Source organism: Nannospalax galili, unplaced genomic scaffold (assembly GCF_000622305.1).
Source record: "Nannospalax galili isolate Female #2095 unplaced genomic scaffold, S.galili_v1.0 scaffold1053, whole genome shotgun sequence".
Taxonomy (NCBI): domain Eukaryota; kingdom Metazoa; phylum Chordata; class Mammalia; order Rodentia; family Spalacidae; genus Nannospalax; species Nannospalax galili.
Window position 1 is genome coordinate 1,946,661 of NW_008333523.1, and position 17,857 is coordinate 1,964,517.

Here is a 17,857-nt window from a genome sequence, read left to right on the forward strand (position 1 = left end):
GCCTAGAGGTGCTTGCCTATGATTCTAGTACTCCGGAGGTAGAGGCAGAAGGATCACAAATTCAAGATCATCTTCTAGTTACATAGTGAGTTTGAGGACAGCCTGGGATATGAGACCCTGTCTCAAAAAGAAAAAAGAAATGTGCCTAGCTATGGGACCCTCAGGCGTATTTCACTCTTTGACTGCTGGCTAGCCTACTCAATGACATCAACATCCCATTTACGGCACACTTTTAGAGTTAGCAAGATAACAGAAATGATATGGCTTACTGACCAAAAGCACATCATATTAGTACTTGTTTGGTACAAAGACACTTGGCAAAAGGGTGGGCAAGAGAGTGATCAAAGGTCAGGTGTGTCTTCAAGGTCACACAACAGTTGCTACATAATAACTGTATCAAACACTGCTGCTACCCAACTGGCTTATGAGCAGTACAAACTCAGAAATACTGTTCCAAGAGGCATGGTAAGAAGTCAGTGCCACAGTGAAAATCAGCAACTGCTGTTGCCTTACCTGAGTAAGACTCAATAGGAGAGAAAAGCTCAGTGGCAGTAAAGTGATTAGAAAACAAAGCTGTTAGCTGGACCACACTTTGAGCAGCTGTGCTCAAGAGCCAATAAAACAGAACACAACACCTTCATACAGAATGTCCTGCCCTCTCCCAGGAGTCACAGGAACAGAATGAAACTGATTGATTTATTGACATACATGTGACAGACAGAAATACAAACACTTGTGTCATCAATAGTTACTGAAAGCAGACATTACTATTCAAACTACATAGGAAGGAACAGCACTTGCTTTAAATTTTTATATCAGCAGAGCTCTAGTTCATTAAAAACACCACCAACTCAGCCTTCCTCCAGCCCAGTTGGATCACCATTAATCAAGTTTTATAAATATTCAATCACATTTCCAAGAGAAAGCAGAATTTCATTTCTTAAAAATCAATTCTTAGTATCTGCTGTGTTGAACAGAATTTAAACTACAGCCATATTTGCATTGTCTTTCATTAAAAAGCAGTTATGGGACACTATAACATAGTCCACTATTAAAGGAAGCTTTAACACTATACAACACTACAGCCATTCAAGTAAAATAACAGTGCTAGATCATTAACATTTCTTTAAAAGGCAGCAAAAGCAGAAGTGATTTTTTTGCTATCAGAGTTTAGTTTGCATGCTTCTGTTTTAAAATAATTAATATCTGTGTTCAAAACAATCAGATACCATCCTTAATCAAATACAAAGAAATCAGCCAGGTCTGAATTCACTATTATCATTCAAGACAAAAATACTTCCTTCCTCCTTCCAAACACCACTTCCTTTATTTTTTCCCAAGTTTAATATTCTGTACCCTTGAACTACCCGATCCTCTTCATATCTACTATTTGGGGCTTAGCAGGATCCGAGTCACCAGACTTATCTGTGGATCTGTGGGTTTGGCCTCAAGATACTAGTAGCTCAAGTACCAACTAGGCACATTAATAGTACCATATCTAAACAGCTGATATGCTTGGCTTTGTTTACTAAGATGGAAAACAAAAAAATTGGGCTGGATGTAATGGTACTACTACATTGTCCAGTACTTAGGAGAGTCCTACAAGTCTGGGCTATATAGCAATCTCCAGGTTAGACTGTGCTACAGACTGTCACTCTGACTCAAAAGTAATACTAAAATGGAAAAAAAAAAAACAGCTGATCCCAAACAGTATACTAACAGTAGCAGTATCATCACTTTAAATGTTACACGGTATACAGAGCCTTTGCAAAGCATTGCAGAAGACTAAATGGATGAGATGTCTACTATGCTTGTTTTTGATCTATCCTTGCACACGCACAAAACAATTTTATCTCATTTGAATATGACTCTCAACTCCTTTTATTCTATTTCTTCTTTCATGTTAATCAAAAAATGGGACAAAGGTCTGCACTCCTTTTTAAAGAAGATTTGTTATACCCCATACCATTTGTTCAAACAAGGAAGTCGATATGGAAGGAAGAATGTTCACTGTTGACACTAATCTGATCTCATTAAATATTACATTTTCAATGTTTTACTTACTATAAATTTACCATAAATGAAATTATTCCACTGACATAATATAAATATTTTATACAAATAGGATAACCCTGTAATAAGCCCTTAACAATTCAAGTCAACTGGATTGTTATCCATAATACAATGCCAAGTTGATGTTCACATGCACTTTTGTTTTTTGGAGACAGGGTCTCCCAGTAGTCCCAGCTGGCCTGGAACTCACTATGTAGACCAGGCTGGCCTCCATCTCTCAGAGATCAACCTGTCTCTGCCTCCTGAGTGCTGGGATTAAAGGCATGCCACCATGCCCAGCTCATATGCACTTTCTTAAGGGAATTGTTCTTTTGGCCTCATGACTATACAAACTACTGTGTATCTGTTCATCCAGAACCTTCTCAAAGTTTCATAGCAGCAATCCAAAAGATGTCTATTTTTACATCTAATTCACTGGTAAGTGTGGAAACAGAAATAAGTTCTTGATTTCAACTTCACAGTCAGACAGAACTTCTGCTACCCTCAGGTCAACTTTGTAATGCAGAGGAGGTAAGTATAATAGGCTGTGGATCATTCACCACTGTGGTAAATGAAGTTATTATTACAATTTGAAAAGGTCCCAAGGCCACTCTATTAGAGGTAAATGGTATGAAGTATAATAACAGAACTAAAAGCAATCTAGAATATACCTTTGTTCTAGGTCATCAGAGGTCAGAAAGAGGGAACTGGGCTGAAATAAAATGACAAAACACATGATATGTCTTTTTTGTAATTTTAATTGAAGCACTGCTAATTCATTTTTTCTTAAACTCTCTCAAAAGCACCAAATTTTCTAAGTCAATTTGGGGGGAGGAGGGTAAACACCATCAGGATTCTCTTCAGAACAAAACAATGATGCTCATTCCTCCAAATGCCCAAACTGAAGGTCTACTGAAACCAAAGCTAAACCCCCAAAACAAACCCTACATAAAGATAAAAAGTAACAAAAATCACATTCTGGGGGGGGTCAGTGCATCTTGTGGTCTGCTGTGCTGTCTAATTGTCCTTCGGCTGACTTTCAAAAAAATTAACACCCTAGCTCACCAAAATATACATTTTTTTTCTCATTGGCTTTTTAAAATTAAAAATAATAATTAAAAGAAGAAAAACACACTTGAAGGAATTTGTTTTGATGGCATATTCAGCATATGGAGGTCAGGAAGGCAACTTGCAGCACACATTAGGGGACGTCCATCTTTAAGGTTTAGCCTTCTTCCAAATAGTGTAGAATACCCACCTGGACAGGAAGTCAAGGAATGAAGGTCACGCAAGGAAAGACAGGTACCAGTAAACATTTGCGTGTCACTCTACAAAATGAAAGATGGACAAAGAGATTTATGGCTTAGGTAGAAAACTGTGGAAATGAAACAAAAGGCTTTCAAACAAGGCCACATTGCAGCATGGGACATCCACCACCTGGGACTTCTGAAGGGGAGACTGAATGGACATAGATGAAAGGAATGCACTCAATTCTCTCCAGCAACAGTACTGCTTCTGCTCCGAAGTTCTCCCCAAAGTTTAGTTTAGTATGAGAAGGAAACAAAAGCAGAAGAGAAAACGGGATAGGTGAGGGAAGGTAAATGAGAAGGACAAGAAAGACTGAATGAAAAGGGTGAAACCAGAGAAAGGTAGGGGAGCCAGAGTCAGAAGCCCTTCCCCATGTTATCCCTATTCATCAAACCTCTACACATGAAAAAAAGAAAAAACTGTGTGCATTCAAGTGTTCCTGAAGGGATGGAGGGCAGGGAAGATGTCTGGCTTCCACAGCCTGCCTGCCCAAACCTGTAGAACCTAGACTTACTATGGGCCAGCAGAATTCTGGGGTCTCCCTGCCTGTAAGAGAAACTGCTGTCATGGCAACCTGGACTCGGCTGGCACACATAAGGAAGTTCTTGGGTGCTGGCTATAGCCTGTCCACATTTTAGAAGGAAAAGAAGTACAGGTGACCAATGATACTCTCCTTCCAGGTTTTCTCTATCTTCTTCCCTTTTCTTCTTGGAACTAACTTCACTCAGTGGACTACCAAGGTGACAACACAACTCTGCAGTCCTCAGGATGATTTCACTCATCCACTTCTTCCTACAAATTACTATCAAGTACAATACAATACTGGCATTAAGTCACATCATCTTAGTCAAATGAGTTCCTGGATTTCCTAGCCTGAGTTGGCCTGGAACTCATTATATAAACTAGTCTGGCCTCAATTTTAAGAGATTCACCTGCGCCTGCTGAAAGTAAAGGCATGTGCCATCATCCCTGTCATGTCCCATCTTTTGACACTGCAGCATGTCATCTACAAGTTAACACTCTAGAACCACAAATCAAATTACAAGAAAAAGAAAATTATTTTTTTTAATCTCAATGTTTTTTCTACTTTTCATATGTATGTGTTGTGTGCATGTGTGTAGGTATGCATGTACATGTGTGCATGTGCATGTGGAGGTCTGATGTTCATGTTAGGAAATCATCCTCAGTCATTTTTCCCCCTCCTTCACTGAGGCAGGGTCTCTTATTAACCAAACGCAGAGCTCACCAATATGGCTAGTCTTGCTAGGCAGCTTGTTCTAGGAATCCCCAGTCTCTGCCTTCCAAAGCTAGACTTAAAGATGGGTCACCCCATATTTACATGGGTTTCTGGGGATCTGAGCTCTGGCCCTCACGGTGAGTGTTTATGCTAAGCCATCTCCCCGGCCCCAAAAATTGCATAATATTTTAAGTTTACCATTTTATTTTGGACCACATTCATAGTTAACCTGGGCTGAACGTGACCCACTGGTGTCAGGTTGGACCAGCCTGGCTATAGCTTCTCTACAGGTGACATAAGTCCCCTGGAGGGCTGAGGAAAGAGGTCACTGGACCTTACCTCCACATTTCTGAGCAAGCCATGGCGGGGCTCGAGTTTGCATATCTAACTAGTTCCTAGGCAATGTGGCTGGCTTGGGCCCCACCTTTGATAAACCAGTGTTTTGGACCAGTGGTACTTAATAATTTAAAGCTCTAGGAAGCTATGACAAGCTATACCCCATACTCTTTAAGAGTGAGACCTCCAAATTAGTATATTTTTCCAAGTGCGCAGGAGGAATCCCAGTCAAGGTTGAAACTCAGGGCTTTATATACAATAGAGCTAATTCTGTTTATTGTTAAGATTAATATCAGTAAAGCGGCATGCAATGTACTTAGATGTTCTGATCTGGCAACATACAATCTCCTGGTCAAAGGATACAATTCCAAGTATGAAGGGACACAGACAATCTCCTTTGAGAATTCCACAGGACAATACAGGTGTCCCAGCTGTTCTTCATAGAGCGAGAGGGCTTCAGTCAAATTGACACAGTTGCCCTAAATCGAAGAAGAGAAGAGTAAACAATGAGATTTCTGAGTTGTACTCACTTGAAGGTCTCTAATAATGGAGAACAATTGAGCTTGAGATAAAAGTTCATCTTTTTAAAATGAGATAAGGCCTCTATACTTTCACAAATTGCATTGAATTCTATTTATAGACTCATTAGTTCATTCCCCTTCTACCTCATTTACAAAGCTATTTCGAATTATCAGAGTATGAAGCAACAGACAACAGAGCAATTTCTCATCAGTGACACAGTTCATTGTATCCACACCATGAGATTTAGCAGAGATTCATCCACATAACACACTCCAATCTTTTTTTTTTTCAGTAATGGTCACAACTGTGTTGAAAACAAAGTATCAAGAAGATAATGCTCTGGCTTTCCGGAGTGACTTAAAACTACATCTCTTCTGCAACTCCAACAACTATATTCATACCTCATACTTTCCCCAAATTCTGACTGATTTTTAAATAATTTATTATGATTGTGTGTGCACGTTGGGGGTGGGTGTAGGTGGGTGTCTGTGCCATGGTGTGTGTGTAGAGGTCAGGGGACAACTTTGTGGAGTCAGTTTCTCCCCTTCCATCTTCAGGTGCCTAACTCAAGTTGTGAGGCTTTTTGGCAACCACCTTTTCCTGCTGAGCCAACTCACCAGACCTCTGTGACTGACTTTAGGAAGACAACACAAAATTATTCAGAATATATATGCTAAGTATACCCTAGTTGTAGCCTTTATCAAAAAGCTTTTCTCCTTTTATAGACACCATGTTCTTCTTCAGCCTCCCTAGCAGCTGGGGCTAGTCAATGACACATAGAAGAAAACTCATGGGAAGGTTTTTGATCCAGAAATATGGCGTCACCCCATCCCTTCAACTTTCTTCTACCTTATATCCTGGACATAATACTCAGTGCTGTAGCAGCCATCTTGTGAGCATAGGGGAGAAGAGTGAATGAAAAATCTATCAGAGAGAGCCAGGTGTGGTAGCGCACAACTTTAATTGCAGCGCTTGGAAGGCCAAAGTGGTCCACATACTGAGCTCCAGGCCAGCTGGGGTTATAGGGAGACCCTGTCGCAAAAAGACCAGGGAGGGAGGGAGGGAGGGAAGGAGGGAAGGAGGGAGGGAGGAAGGGAGGAAAGAAAGAGAAAGAAAGAAAGAAAGAAAGAAAGAAAGAAAGAAAGAAAGAAAGAAAGAAAGAAAGAAAGAAAGAAAAAGAAAGAAAAGAAAGAGAGAAAGAAAAATCTATCAGAGATACTAACAAAAATACAGTGGAGCTACTCAATAGAGACAGTATCTGCTTCTAGGTCTAGGGTAGGGTTTATAAGGATCATTTGGGCACGATTCTCAATCAGGAGCTTTTCATTTAAGATTTGGAAAGCAAGATGAGTATGTAATGCACCCATTCTTCTTTTTCTTTTCTTTTATAAGCCAAGGTCTCATACTCTATCTCAATCTGGCCTTGAACCCACTATGCTATGTAGCCTGGGCTAGTCTCTTGGAAATCCTCTTCCTCAGGTTCTGCAATGTTGTACCTATTGTGCCTATTTCTTTTTTTTTGGGGGGGGGGTCTTTTTTTGAGACAGGGTCTTCCTGTAGCCCTGGCTGTCCTCGAACTCACAGAGATCCACCTGCCTCTCTGCCTCCGAAGTGCTTGGATTAAAGGGATGGGCCACCACGCCCAGCTCCTGTTTCTTTTTAATCACGAAAGTGAATTCTTCTGAGACTCTAGAATCTATGTGCTAATTCCATTTCTGCTTCCTAAGACCTTCACTATTCACTTGCCTCACAATAGTCAGAAACAACATGAGGTGAAAACTATTCACAAAGGCAGCCTATGATGTCAGAACTTCTGAGAACAGCATTTCAAAACCAAGCACCCAGTCAGCCTCAGACAATAGGTTAGAACTATTCCAAGAGATAGCACTGGTGATTTTAACTTAGCACATTCGTTTAGCATGACGTCATCCTTCAGTGCCAACCTGTTTAATAACCCTTCATCTAGGGTCGTGCAGTGGAGTTTGGCCAAAGTGCCTTTCACCAGCGTATAATTTGGTTTCAACATCAAGTTCACCATGAGAGCACATAAACACCACACATGTAATTTACAATTCTTAAATAGAAATACTGTGCAGTTGTTTTTAGAACACATCACCACTGAGGAAGCGATACAGAATGGAAATGCCACCACAGTACGCAGGTAAATAGTTGTCTGCCATCTTAAAAGTGACACCCTGCTGTCTGTTTAGACAGTACATATGGGAGGACCGGATATCCTCATAGAGACTGTGGTACGGAAATGGGAGGTTTCAATTTGTTCTTTTCCAACATTGTCAAGGAGAGATTTTTTAAAAAGAAAAAAAAGAAGAAATTCCACAAATAGAGACCTACCCAAAAAAGTAACATGATATATTTCACTTTCCTGTCTACTTAAATGGAACAGGTTATTTTTTTCCTTTCTTTTTAAGAAAGACACATGGGTGTTCCAGAATAGAATAGCAGCAAAGAAATAATCACCCATTAATGCAGCAGTTTCAGATTTAGAAATTTCTCCCTGCCCCATATTAGGTGTAAGTAACACTTGCTTTTTTACTTTATAGACTTTTGTATCGTTTACTTTTTATTATTTTATGGGTATGAGTGTATTGCTTGCATGTAGGTACATGCACCCATGTCATGCAACATTGAAGAGGTCAGAAGAGGGTGTCGGATCCCCTGGAACTGGAGTTACAGGTGGCTATTAACCACCAGGTGGGTGCTGGAAATCGAACCCAGGTCCTCTGCAAGAGGAGCTGAGCCATGTCTCCAGCTCCCCATCTTTGTTTTAAGACAGGGTCTCCCTGTAGTCACAACTGTCCCAGAACTCACTATCTGACCAGGCTGGCCTCCATCTCACAGAGAATGGCCTGCCTCTGCCTCTGCCTCCCAAGTGCTGGGATTAAAGGCATGTGCCATCATGAACTCACAGAGTCCTGGGATTAAAGGCATGACACTTTCATTCATTCTATCTATAACCTACTCCTGTTCTCTGCCAAAGGAAGACAGGTGGCAAAATCAAATTGATTGCCTGAGCATGTCACTTGGTGGCTAAAAAGAAAAAAAAAAGTCTGTCCTAGCATGAAGGATCACACCAGAAAGAATTACATTGTGGTGACTATACAAATATATTGGGAGGCTGGGCATGGTGGCACACACCTTTAGTCCCAGCACTCAGGAGGCAGAGGCAGGAGTATCTTTGTGAGTTTAAGGCCAACCTGGTCTACAAGTTCCAGGCCAGCTGGGGCTACAGGAAGACCCTGCCTCAAAAAGACCAAAAAAGAAAAAAAAATCAAATATATTGGGAGAATACTCTTGATTCTTTTTCTAATGTATGAATGATGAATGCTTGGCCTGCATGTATGAAAGTGCACCTGTGTTGTGCAATGGCTACAGAGGCCGAAAGACGGCATCAGGTCCCCTGGAACTGGAGTTACAGATGGTTGCTAGCTGCCATGTGGGTGCTGGGAACCAAACCGTGGCCCTCTGCAGGAATAGCCAGTGCTCTTAACCACTGGGCCATATCTCCAGTGCCCCTACTCTGATTCCTGACTTAACTATATCTTCCTGAAAGGCCTACACCCCAAGTTCATATAAATTTCAGTGTGTACAATGTATGATCCGGGACATCACAAAATTATTTAACTATGTATTTCCAACTGTAATGAATGTGGGGACAGAAAGTGATGTGCTTTCTAGATAATTCTTGGCAAAGAACATGGTCTTGAACTTATGATTTGAGGTTAAAAGAACAGCTGCAGAGACTAGAGAATGGGTCAGCAGTTAAGAGCTCTAGCTGCTCTTGTAGATGATCCAGGCTTGGTTCCCAGCATCCATATAGTGACTTACAATCATTTCTAACTCCTATTCCAGGGGAACTGAGAACCTCTTCTGGCCTTATCAGGCACTGCACCTAGGTGGTACACATGCAGGCAAAACACTCATACACATAAGATAAAAAAAATAGTTACAAAGGCAAGTTATCAAACTCTGATTCATTAGTATTTACATGTGTGTTGGTATTTTATGTGTGTGTATGTGTGTGTGTGTGTGTGTGTGTGTGTGTGCACGCACGCGCGCGCGCACGTCTATTGGCATGCTAAGGCACCAGTTCTCCATAGCAGGCACAGGAAAATAAAAATACAACTATATTTTCTAATACCACCAGTTGTTCATTCCAAATTGAGTGGGTCACAGAGAATCCATACTTAAAATCCACTTCCCTCAACCTCCTAGTTAGTTGGGATTATAGGTGAACATCACTACATCTAGTTTCTGTACAGTCTCCTTCTGGTTCAAGATCTCAGAGCCTCATATATTTCCTCAACTTGCCCTACAATGAGATTTTCATTTACTTGCAGAAATGTGGGGAAAAACTGCTAAAAGATGCTCCCAAAAGCCTAACTCACTGAATCTGGATTGCTTTTATAGTATGCAGCTTTGTTTGAACAGGTTTTGACATCGACATCCTACAAGAAGAGGTCTGTAAACTTCCACTATAAAAGGCCAGACAGATCACGTTAGGTGGCAGAGACCTTAGGGCACAAAAGAAGCCTTGGACTCTATAATGAATGGGCGTGGCTATGTGTCAAGGAACTACAAATATAAGGGGGGGCCGGCCACATCTGGCCCAGAGTGTGCAGACCCCTGCTTTACATAGAATGAAGTCTAGAATATGTTTGTTTTTTTTTATTTGCAAGAGTGGCAAGATTGCTCAGTGGGTAAAGATGCTTCCTGACAAGCCTGACAACCTGAGATTGAACCCCAGTGCCTACATGGTTAAAAAGAGAACTGATTCTTGCAGGTTGCCCTTTGACCACATGTGCCATAGTACACAGGTGCCCCCATATACATCATATACAATACACACGCACAAGTAAATAAAATTTTTAAAATGTTAAAAAAAAAATCAATTTCCAGGGCTGGAGAGATGGCTCAGTGGTTAACAGCACTAACTGCTTTTGCAGAGGACCCGGGTTTGATTCCTAGCACCTACGTGGTGACTAACAATTGTCCTTAACCCCAATTCCAGGGGATCCAACACCCTCTTTTGACCTCCTCTGATATTGCACAACACAACATGGGTGCACTTACACACATACAGGCAATAAACCCATATACTTAAAATTATAAAATAAATAAATAAAATACCCCCCCAAATCATTTCCAAGTATCAAGGGATAAAATATCCTACCACAGAGAGCTGCTTGCTCCTTAAAAATTCACCAAGTTCCAAGTGCAGTATAAATTACGACATGCCCACAGGCTTGGCATGGAGTGGGAAAAGGAGGAGCACAGAACAGGCTGGAGGCTTAGTCAGCTGTCTCGGGATTTCTAACTTGCTTTCAGCAGTATTCTTCCCAGATCCCATGAAATGCCCACGATAGAGAAAATTGTGTCTATTGTGTCTGCTCAGGAGAATAACATTAAGGTATCTGCCAGTTCTAGACATTTAAATATACCACTAATCTTTTTTTAAATTTTTAATGTGTGCCGGGCATGATGGCACACGCCTTTAATCCCAGCACTTGGGAGTCAGAGGCAGGAGGATCTCTGTGAGTTCAAGGCCAGCCTGTCTACCTAGGGAGTTCCAGGCCATCTAGGGCTTCAGGTAAACCATGTCTCAAAAGATGTGCATGAATATGTTGCCTGCATTATGTAAGTGCACTATGTGTGCCTGTGGAGGCCAAAAGAGAGTAGACATCCCCTGGAACTGGAGTTATGAATGGTTATGAGCCTCCATGTGGTTGTTGGGAACTGAACCTGGGTTCTCTGCAAAAGCAGCCAGTGCTCTTAACTGCTGAGCCATCTCTCCAGCCCCTATACCAACAATCTTCAAAAGAAGTTGATCAGTGAGTCCTAAATTACACTCATGAGGCAAAGGCAGGTGGATCTCTGTTAGGTCAAGGCCAGTCTAGTCTACATAGTAAGTTCTAGACTATTTGGGACTACAGGAAGACCCTGGCTCAAAACAAAGTGGTGGGGCTGGGGATGCTCACAGCTCTTCCTATAACTCTAGCTCCAGGGGTTCTGCCACCTCTGGCTTCCAAAGGCATGCAGACACACACGCATACGCATACGCATACACACACACACACACACACACACACACACAAACAAACACACACCACAGCATGCACTTATACAGTCATGCACACATAAGTAAAAACAAAATCTTTAAAAAAAAAGTAGCCTATACCAAAATATGCATATTAATGAAGTGAACTTCTGAGATCCAAATACAGTCTATTACTAAGTTGGCCCTATGGAAATGTTTCTTAGGTGATGGGGATCTTTGACACAAAGCAGAAGACTGCTTATGATATATGATCAAAATAATAAACTTATTTCCATAAAAAAGCAAAAAGGTAAGAGTTTGTGGGGGGATATTCTCCTGTAAACTCAGAATTTAGAGATCAGAGTGAAATACTGCTCAGGTGCTGAACTTAGTTATTAATTAAGCAATTTTTGTACCAAGTAATGAGACTGGATTAACACTTAGTTGCCCTTTTGTTATTTTTTACGAAGGAGCTGTACAGTCTTTGTGTATATACGTCTTTTATACAGATATAAAAATCACATTTCCAAGAAAATTCAGAAAACCCTAAAGAATGAAAAAAACCCCAAAAGACCATAATTTGCTTCCATCTGGTGGTGGCACCTCACACTACAGGCAAAACTGCTTATCCATGAAGAGGCACCCAGAGGATTGAGGGTGAGCGAAAATACAGTCTGTGTCGCCATCTGCTGGTCAGATCTCATACTACAGCCAGAGAAGACAAAACACACAGAAAAAAAATCAGGGTAATTCTTGTATTCTGCTGTCAACACCAACGCCCAAGAGACAGAGCAGCTACTTAGAAACTTAATGCTTGAACGAAAATAAAGTTGTATCCTTAACAGATGTAAATATGCATTGGCATTTCCAAATATCAAGTCTTACTGAATCCACGGGGAAAAAAAAATACATGGCTTACTTGTGTGAAATATTTCCCATCCTGTTTCAGTACTTTCATTGAGAGGTCAAGAATCAGTCTGAGAAACTCCCATGTAGAATCTAGATGTGAAAAAAAATTAGGTTTTAGAAATATGGATTTGCATATATCAAAAACATCTATTCACTCAAAAAGTCAACAGTAAAGCCTGGAATCCCAGGACTTGGGAAGTAAAGGCAGGAGGATCTGGGGTTAAAGGTCATCTTGCTACATGAGACTCTAACTAAAAAGAAAAAATGAAAAAATGGGATTGAAAGTTTGTTCATGAACAATAACACACGGTCATATAGCTGGTATACACACACATACTAACAAACATTAATGCCAAGTACACATCTGCTTAGCACAGTGCTCACACCACCAATAATGACATAACATAGGGCATTGGTGTATAGCTCAGTGGAGAGCTTGTTTATATGCAGGAGACCCTAGGTTCCATCCCCAGAACGCCTCCCCAATAAAAAACAAAGATTGGACACAAAGGCAGAGATGGAAATCTGAAAGCAAGCTGCTTGAAGGAGGAAAGTAGCAACATTCCCAGAGAAAACCAGAGTCACCAGCTTGGAAACTATTTTGCAATTTCAATGGGAACTGAAGTTCCTAGAGAAAATATTGCCCCAGGAAACACAACCCAGTGGTGATGTGGAGCATGTGGTTAGAGGAGAATTATTGTTGTTATTGTTTAGTGAGGCCATCAGTTTGTCAAGCTACAGGTAAAAATAATTTATTGTCAATTAAGTTAATACCAAATTCATTTAATGGCAGTCTGAACTGAAGCTTGCAGGAGGAAAAAAAAAAAGGTGTATCTATGTTGCTATTTCTCCAAGGCTGATTGATTCATTAGAACGCCCTGATTTTTTGTAGAAGAGTTGGAATGCTGTAGATCTAGAGCCAAATCATGTTGAACTATTTTTAGCCCCCTTAGCAGCCATTCGTTGCCCACCTGTGTGTGACCTAACATCCTTGGGACTATCCCATGAGATCTTTTCAGATATAATACTTTATTTAACAGACCACTAGCTTCTACCAACCGCAAAGCTAAGAATCTTACTGGATAGTTTCCAAAATTCTAGCAGAGATTTTCGTGCTTTGCTATAACCCACCTACTTGATGTCTACATCAAATTATTTGAAAAATGCCTTGATTTATGACTTCCTTTTGTTCTGCAACTTCAAAAAACTCATGAAACTGTTACTATACTGGATCATGGTATTTGTGGTAACCTGAATCCATGTTCCCACCCCATGGTCACTCATACTTTGCTCCAGGGTAAACTCTTACTCCATTTGAAGTGAAAGGTGTGTTTTCTCATTACCACTATAAAAGGAATTAAGAGCCAAATTCAAATAGGCGCTGAGGACATGGCTCATTGGGTGAAGCATTTGCCACAAAAGCATGAGGACCTGAGTTTGAGCTCCAGCATCCACATAAAAGCTGGGCATGGTGGCATGCACTGATGATCCCAGTGATGGAGAGGAGGATCTCTGGAGCTTGCTGGCCAGCCAGTCTAGCCTACTTGGTAAGTTCAATGAGAGACCCTGCCTCAAAAAAATAAGGTGTCCAGGGCGTGTTAGTTCTTGTCTTTAGTCCCAGCCTTTTGTCCCAGCACTTGCAAGGCAAAAGGTCAGTCTAGTCCAGATAGCAAGTTCCAGGCCAGCTGGGGCTACAGGGAGACCCTGTCTCAAAAAAAACAAACAAAAAATTAAAATACAGAGGAGGCCAAGAATTCTTTTAGAGAGAATTTTAAGATCCTTCATCATCACATGGCACCAAGAGGAAACATTTCTGAGAGCAATCATCTTGGTTAAAAACAAGAAATGAAATCTACCTTCTTCTGGAGATGTGGAGATTGGGACAGCTGTCAAATCGTTAATCACATAATCAAACTCTCTCCCTTCTTTGGCGTACCTCTTCAGTACTGGAATACAGTCTTCTATGAGAACCTTTCAGCGAGAACAGGATCAAACAGATGAGTGAACACATACAGTATCATTAAACACACTTCTAGAGGAAGAGGAAATGCAAGCTGGGGTTTACATCCCTGGCACACACTCCATAAAGAAAGAAACCTTCATCCTTGTCCCTTAATAGCAAAAACTAAGTGCACAGCAGATCCTACAGTTTCTCATCTGAACAATAACTCCACAGGTACTATTATTCCTCATTTTATCAATGGAGAAACCTTAATTGGGGAGCCTGACACACGCCAATGATCCTGCCTTTAATCACAGCACTTGGGAGGCAGAGGCAGGCAGATCTCTCTGAGTTCAAGGCCAGTCTGGTACAAACATAGCAAGTCCCAGGCCAACCACTGTTATATGCTGAGACCCTGTCTCAAAAAAAAAGATTTACACAGCTTGCCTAGTGCCCTAATAAAAAAGGGAGACAAAGAATTTTATTGTCAAGATGTTTTATAACCTACTTCACTTAATGCATCAAGTTCTAAGAGGTAAAGATAGGGAAAATATTAACACTTCAGCTACAGAGCAAGTTTTTGGCCAGCCTGAGCTGCAGGAAATCCTGCCTAAAAAAACAAAACGAAAAAATAAAATAAAAACAAAACTTCAGCTGCCTATAATCCACACATTAACCCCATTCAAGGGTTGGCAATGGGGCTTTATGGTACAGCACTTGTCTAGCATGCATGAAGCTCAGAGTCTGCTTGCCAGCACCACAGAAAAGTTCATGTGGCATGCTGATAACATGTCCACATTCTCATAGAGTCTCCTAAACACACATGCAGGCTGGAGCAATGAGTCAGTGGTTAAGGGCACTGGCTGTCCTTGCAGAGAACCCAGGTTGGGTTCCCAACACCCAGATGGCTGCTAACAACTGCCAGTAAATCCAGGTTCAGAGAATCCCATGCCCTCTTCTAAACCCTGCAGGCACTGCACACATGGGTGCACTTACATACATGCAGGAAAATCACATATTTATGTGTATGCAGGCAATACACATAAATAAAAATTAATTTTTTTGTCTTTTTGAGACAGGGTCTCCCTGCAGCCCCAGCTGGTCTGGAACTCACTTTGTAGACCAAGCTGGACTCAACCTCACAAAGATCTGCCTGCCTCTGCCTCCCAAGGTCTGGGATTAAAGGTGTGCACCACCACGCCTGGGTAAAATTTTTAAATACAACAAATAGATACATAGATACACATAAATACAAATCTGTATTTTCCTTAAAATTTGGATCTTGTGCATCATTCTGAACATGGACAGTGAATTAAATCAAACCAGCTCTTTCCAAATGTCCTAAACTTGTCTTCGCCAGTACTTAAGTCTCTATAAGCAGTCATAATTAATCCCCCTGCTTCCCAATTCCAAAGGTAAATTTTTACAAGTGTCTTAGTTTTTGTTTTATTTTTAGGTCTTTCTGAGACAGTGTCTCCCTATAGCCCCAGCTGGCCAGGAACTCACTATGTAGACCAGGCTGACCTTGAACTCACAGAGATCCACCTGCCTCTGCCTCCCAGGTGCTGGAATTAAAACCACCTCTGAGAGTGTCTTAGTTTTGATATCTACAGCTTACGCTGTGAAATTCTGCTTTTTATGCTTTCTAGGGTTACCTAATTCCTCAAACGAGGGGATAGCCAATTATGCCAGGAACAATTATTCAAGGAAATAATCCCCCTTAACCAAATGAAATGAGATGCATCTTGGATCCTATGTTAGCAGTGTGTGTTGCAATACAAGTTCAAGTTCCCATGACATCTCTCATCTATTTGTCTGAAATCTGGTTCATACTTCTGATGTGATTATTATGCCTACAGTAAACTAATAACCAAAAGGACAAGTCTCCCTCTACAGTTATTGCTTGCCAAAGTTTTCTTGGCTATTTTTAGACATTTATTTTTACAAAAGGAACTTTTAAAATATCAGTTGGTCTCATTCTACCCATTCCCTTGGGACTCTGATTAGCATTAGACGCATAATTGGGAAGCCATGGAAAGTGGTCTGGTATTTCCATGCACAAAATCTAACACACCCTCTACACAGTCAGACTTTATTTGATGTCTTTCATTAAGATCTTGACATAGGGGCTGGAGAGATGGCTTAGTGGTAAAGAGCACTGACTGCTCTTGCAGAGGACCCAGGTTTGATTCCCAGTATCCACATGGTAGCTACAAACCATCCTTAACTCCAGTTTCAGGTGAATCTGAAGCCCCCTTCTGACCTCCGAGGCATTGCACAACACGGGTACACTCACATACATGCACGCAATACACTCCTAAACATATAAAAACAATAAATAAAATATTTAAAGAAAAAAAGATCTTAACATAATTCAGATCAGTTTCATAATACCTCTCACTTGCTAAGTTTATTTCTAAGTATTTTACAGGTGATTACTCTGAATGATTTCCTGTCCCACACCTCCCAATTTCCTTTCAAACTGTTCTCTATTCAGGAAAGAAAAAAAAAAGATTTAATCTGTCTTTAATCACTTGAAATCACTTAAATCTTTAATCACACCAAATTCTCACAAATCCAACTAATTAATTTCTACATAAATTTCAGAGATTTTTCCAAGCATTATTATCACCTAAAATTAATATATTAATTTTTATGGCTTCCATCTATCTACCTTACAACATTAACTGCCTCCAAAAGAAGGATTAATTCAGGTACACAAGCATCCATAATTTTATTACTGATTTCAGTGGATAAAACTTTTGCCACTTAATCTATTTTTTATTTTGTCATTTACTAGAACTTTATCATTAAGCTCAATACTTTCTATTATATTTTAATAGATTTCTTCTATTGCGATTTCTTTGTGAGTGTGTGCATGTATGTGTATGCACGTGTAGAGCAGAGGCTAACCTTTGCTATCTTTCCTCAGGTGCTGTCCACCTTGTTTTATGAGACATACTGGCCTGAAACTCTCTAATCAGGTAGGCTAAGCTGACTGGTCCAGGGATCTGCCTGTCTCTGCTTCACCATGTGCCCAACACACCCAGCTTTTCCATGTGGGTGTTTAGGATGAACTTTATCAACTGAGCTACCTTCCCAGTCCCTTCACTTTCTCTCGTGTGTGTGTGTGTGTGTGTGTGTGTGTGTGTGTGTGTGTGTGTGTTCGGTGTATGTGGGCCTTTTTGAGACAGGGTCTCCCCTGTAGCCTCAGTTGGCCTGGAACTCCCTATATAGACCAGGCTGGCCTTGAACTCACAGAGATCCACCTGCCTCTACCTCCCCAGGGCTGGGATTAAAGGCGAGTGCCACCACACCTAGCTCTTCAATTTCTTCTTACCTAAGAAATTTTTAATTTCATGTGTATGAATGTTTCTCTTGTATGTTATGTATGTGCACCATGTACATACCTGGTGGCCAAGAAGGCCAGAAGAATGTTGGATAACCTGGAACTAGATGGTTGTGAACCACCATGTGGATAGTGGGAACCAAAACC

At 40.8% G+C, this 17,857-nt stretch overlaps 1 protein-coding gene across 5 annotated transcripts in view; it reads right to left on the minus strand.

Moving 5' to 3' along the window:
- Positions 1–682: 682 nt before the first annotated feature.
- Sms (spermine synthase) overlaps positions 683–17,857 on the minus strand; it is a 49,401-nt gene continuing 32,226 nt past the window's right edge. For 3 of the 5 annotated variants that reach the window (XM_029561222.1, XM_029561219.1, XM_029561221.1), the window contains 5 exons: positions 14,276–14,390; positions 12,430–12,509; positions 5,276–5,412; positions 3,311–3,380; positions 683–2,764 (listed from right to left, as the gene is read on the minus strand). In XM_029561222.1, coding sequence (XP_029417082.1) covers positions 3,323–3,380; positions 5,276–5,412; positions 12,430–12,509; positions 14,276–14,390 — 390 coding nt within the window. In that variant the 3' untranslated portion in view covers positions 683–2,764; positions 3,311–3,322. Of the gene's footprint in view, positions 3,381–5,275; positions 5,413–12,429; positions 12,510–14,275; positions 14,391–17,857 lie in introns of all 5 variants that reach the window. The other 2 variants (XM_029561220.1, XM_008828331.3) reach the window with 2 other exon arrangements.